The sequence below is a fragment of the Tupaia chinensis genome, unplaced genomic scaffold, assembly GCF_000334495.1.
Source record: "Tupaia chinensis unplaced genomic scaffold, TupChi_1.0 Scaffold000078_1, whole genome shotgun sequence".
NCBI classification, from domain to species: domain Eukaryota; kingdom Metazoa; phylum Chordata; class Mammalia; order Scandentia; family Tupaiidae; genus Tupaia; species Tupaia belangeri.
In genome coordinates this window covers 9,525,125-9,529,335 of record NW_006159539.1, presented here as the reverse complement: position 1 = coordinate 9,529,335, position 4,211 = coordinate 9,525,125, and the positions used below count along the sequence as shown (strand labels likewise).

General features: G+C 40.3%; 1 protein-coding gene across 3 annotated transcripts in view; it reads right to left on the bottom strand.

Moving 5' to 3' along the window:
* Positions 1–4,211, bottom strand: part of MCTP2 (multiple C2 and transmembrane domain containing 2) — a 279,496-nt gene that overhangs the window by 97,312 nt on the left and 177,973 nt on the right. For all 3 annotated transcript variants that reach the window (XM_006142677.3, XM_027769141.1, XM_006142675.3), the window contains one exon: positions 96–197. In XM_006142677.3, the coding sequence (XP_006142739.1) occupies positions 96–197 (102 nt within the window). The remainder of the gene's footprint in view (positions 1–95; positions 198–4,211) is intronic.

Genomic DNA, 4,211 nt, shown 5'->3' with positions numbered 1-4,211 from the left:
CAAAAAGAGCCATTACGCTAACTGCTGGGTCCCTTTTTTTTTTTTTTTTTTTTAAGGTAGAGAAAAGCTGGGAGGTATGACCGAGTTTGACTTACCGGATTATAGATGAGGTCCATCTCTAAGTAAATAACTCCTTTAAAAGCTTGTTCTAAATCTTTATTCTTCAACACGTAACAATTGGGTTGTCCATCTCTAATCTGCCACGAACAAAGAATTAAGTACATATTGGTGGAAACTGTCTATGCAGTTTCAATAACCAGAACACACTGACAAAATGGACATCGCAGACTGATCACAAATGAAGCAAAAACCAAGTATTATATCTATGATAAATAAAATGGGAATTCTAGAGTTCCGTGAGAACGGCTGGGAAAATAAAGTAACAACTGACAGGCCCAATCTGCTGTGCTGATGGAAAATTATTGGTGAAAATCAACACTGGAGTACAGGGGCCTTTCCTTCCAAAATCCCAGAAGATGCACATTTTCATTTACTCGAAAATGATGAATGTTCTACACAATTCTTGCCCAATACTCCTCAAGAATGTCAAGGTCATGGGGAAAAGGAAAGACTAGAACGACTGCCATAGATCAGGAGAGACTAAAGAAGGGACAGTGGATGGCATAATGTTTAGATCACTGGACTCCAACATAGTCAACCATGGTTCAAGTCCTGGACCCGGCAGCTTAAAACACACCAGGCACATGTGCATGCCCAACATCCTGAGAGGAGAATGGAGGAGAAGTGATTGTGGTGTGGCCATCCCCCTGGGGGGGATTTCTCACTTTCTGTCTCTGCCTCTCCAGCGAAAATCTCTCTCTCAAAAAAAACACAAAAAGACACTAAGGAGATAAGACAACCAATGTAGTCACCTGTGTTAGGTCCTGGAACAGAAAAAGTATCTTAGATCTTAGTGTCTTAACTGGTGAAATCCTAGTAAGAAAGCATATTTTCAGTTCTAACAAATGTCTCACAGTAGTGTGAGATGTTGACATTAAGGAGAACCTGAGTGAGGGATGTATGAAAACAGCATCCTCTTTGGGACTTCTCAGTAAATCTAAAATTATTCCCTCCTCTGCACATATACAAAGTTTGTTAAATATTGTTTATAATGTATGAAGGTATTGTCCTTCTCTCTCTTTTCTTTTTTTTTTAATTTGCCAGAGGGCACATGCACTCTCCAGGGAGAGAGAGAAAGGAGAGAGGGATGTAAAGTGAGAAAGCACCCCTCCATGAAGGATGATCACACCACAATCCTGTCTTCATTCCCTCCCTCCTCTTGAGATTCTGGGCAGGCACCCAGTGGGGTCAAGACTTAAACCACACAGTTGGCCATGCCTTCACCTTGACGCCATCAGCTGGCCCAGGCACTAATTTTAATACAGTAATCAATGTTTTTCTAGCTATAAAACAGTGCAACTTAAATAAATAAATCAGCTAAGCTGAAGAGGAGGTCAGATACCCTCCTTGGCCACCACGTCCCATCAGCTCCACATAGCAGCTAACCCACCTGTGGATGGCAGCAGGGAAAACACCAAAGAAAGACATCTCTTGGCTCATTGGGGAAACTCCTGTTCTCCCATTAAAGTCATGGTGATTAGCTTAATTCTATCATTCAATCTCTTCACAGATTTGAAAGCAGCTAGGTTTTTATTATGCACTAATGTAGGTATTGATTAAGCTTCTGGCTTTTAAGTTTATTTATTGGGCTGTCAAGAAAGTCATGATGCATTTTTGCATAAAAAATGCATCATGACTTTCCTGACAACCTAGTATTTTGCAAGAGTGAGAGCCCACGAAACAGGGTCTTCGTGCCAGGCTGCAGTCCAGTCTCGGCTGGCATAAATGAAGGGTATGCATTGTCCCCAGCAGGCCCAGAAAGGTCTGGGGTCATGGACTCAGAACCCTCCTCATAGAGAGTGATTATGCCACCACCGTATCACCACCCGGCCCCCAACTTCTGGCTTTTAAGAAACCTTCCCCATATGTATAGTAATCGTGCTGGAAAAAGAAATGTTATACACTATAAAGATAAAAGTGATTAAATTCATTAAAAAAATATTTTTAAGAAAAAAAGAAACCTCCCCACTCACTCTAAAATAGCATCAGCAAATCTTGAGGTTATCAGAAATGCTGCTTGGGATTATAAGGATCAAAATGTAAAATACCATAGGAAATAGGAGGGCGTAAAACTTGAGTCATACTTGCAATGACTACGGCTGTCATTCTACGCAGTCCCACAAGCGCTCTTATTAACAGGGGTGGGAGCGAGTTGAATAAGTCACTGGGGGAAACGGCAATTCCTCTTTACAAGGGAGAGGTCATCTTCCTTCCCTAAGCCACCCCACCTCACTCGGATTGAATAGGTTTTCTACAGAAAATGGTGTTCCTGGCCAGGACTGAAGAGGAAAGGGCTGTCCCATAAAGACCCCATTTCCTTCTTCAGCGGTGCCCAAACAGGATTCTGAGCTTCCGCTTGGATACACAGTGTCACTTAATAAATTGTGGATGTTAAAGTTGAAAGAAATACCTACAAAAACAGTGTGACAATTTGCCAAGTTGACTTTGATCCAATTTCGCTTTTGCTTCAACCCACAGTCATGGTACTGTTATCTTAAAATTCCCATGATTTCTTAAGATGTAGCGAAGGTCAAGAGAAGAACAAGAAGTATACTTATAAAAAAATTATTTTAGAACAAAAAGGAGTCCTTTTTTGAGGGGATTTAGTAAAAGACCATTTCCTGTTTCTTGATGTCCCTAACACTGCGTCAGCAAAACCCAGAACTGACCTAGGGACATGAAAGAGCCATTAGAACGAAAGATAGAAAGTTATTTGTGTTCGGCGTTTTAAGAGAAAATTATCTTAAAATACAGAAATTACAAGTTAAAAAACTTGTGAATAAAACAAAACAAAACTGGTAAGACCTGCTATGTGATACCGAGTGGATGCACACAGAAGATTTAATGCTAAGGAAAGCAAGCCAAGTCTGAAAGACAGACATTGTGGGGCCTCACTCAAAATATATGCTCCATGTCTGCACTCGGACCGCAACTGCAAGGTTAGGAGTTATCACACACCAGAGAGTATACGAGGGTGTGGAAGGGTGAGGCCCAGAGGAAAATTTTTACTTATCGTTTTTAAAAACAATTATTTATCAACAGTACTGGGGAGAAATGTTCACCTGTTGAAAGATCCAATTTGTAAGACAAATAATAATGTGATTGAATGTATGGAAGAAAATGAAATGAAAAAAAAAAAAAAAAAGAACAATTATTTATTTTATTCATTTGCTATAGATAGGCACGTGCACTCATCGGAGAAAGACAGAGAGGGGACGGGGGAGATAGGTGAGAGGGTGAGAGAGAGAGAGAGAGAGAGTGAGAGAGGGAGGGAGAGCAAGCTGCAATGCGGAGGATGTGAACCCCAGTCAGCCATGTGGGAGTTCAGTGCCTTACCCTCTACACCATTTGCTAGCCCCTTAAAAAAACGTTTAAGAGACCCAGAATGGAAAGTTATCTGTTGATAAATATTTAAATATTTAACGAACATTTAAAATTACAGGAAAAAAGGCAGTAGGTGGCATAGTGGTTAATGTGCTAGATCCCACATGGCCAATCACACACTTTGAGTCGGGGACCCAGCAGCCTGAAAACCATGCTGGGCCCATGTGCATGTGTGCCCAAAACTCCAAGAGGACAATGGAGAAGAAAGGGCTGTGGTGTGACCATTCTCCCCGGGAAGGGAGGGTGATTTCTCACTTTCCCTGTCTCTCTTTCTGTCTTTCTTTGCAAGTACATGTGCCCTATGGCAAAAAGAACTTTTAGAAATTTACGGAAAAAAACGATGCCCCTGTGAACTTTTGTAGACGTCATGATCCCTTCTCCTGACTATAAATCAGAAAGGAATTTGGCATGCATTCCTTCCTAAATTTTAATAGAGAACTTTCTATTAATAAATGCAGCCTTGAGGAAAGTATTCAAAATGTTTCACCTATGTGACACACTGTATGTATTTTGCAACTTTGTTTTGTATCTATCAATATAACTTGGTAATTTGTTTATATTAGGACATACATGTGTTACATCTTTAAAAGCTGCTATATTATATCAAAAATGCAAGTGAACTACAATTTATTCATTCTCATACTGAGGAACATTTGGTTGGCTCTACTTTTTCAATCTGTCTGCTATGAAAAGTATCTTTTAGGAAA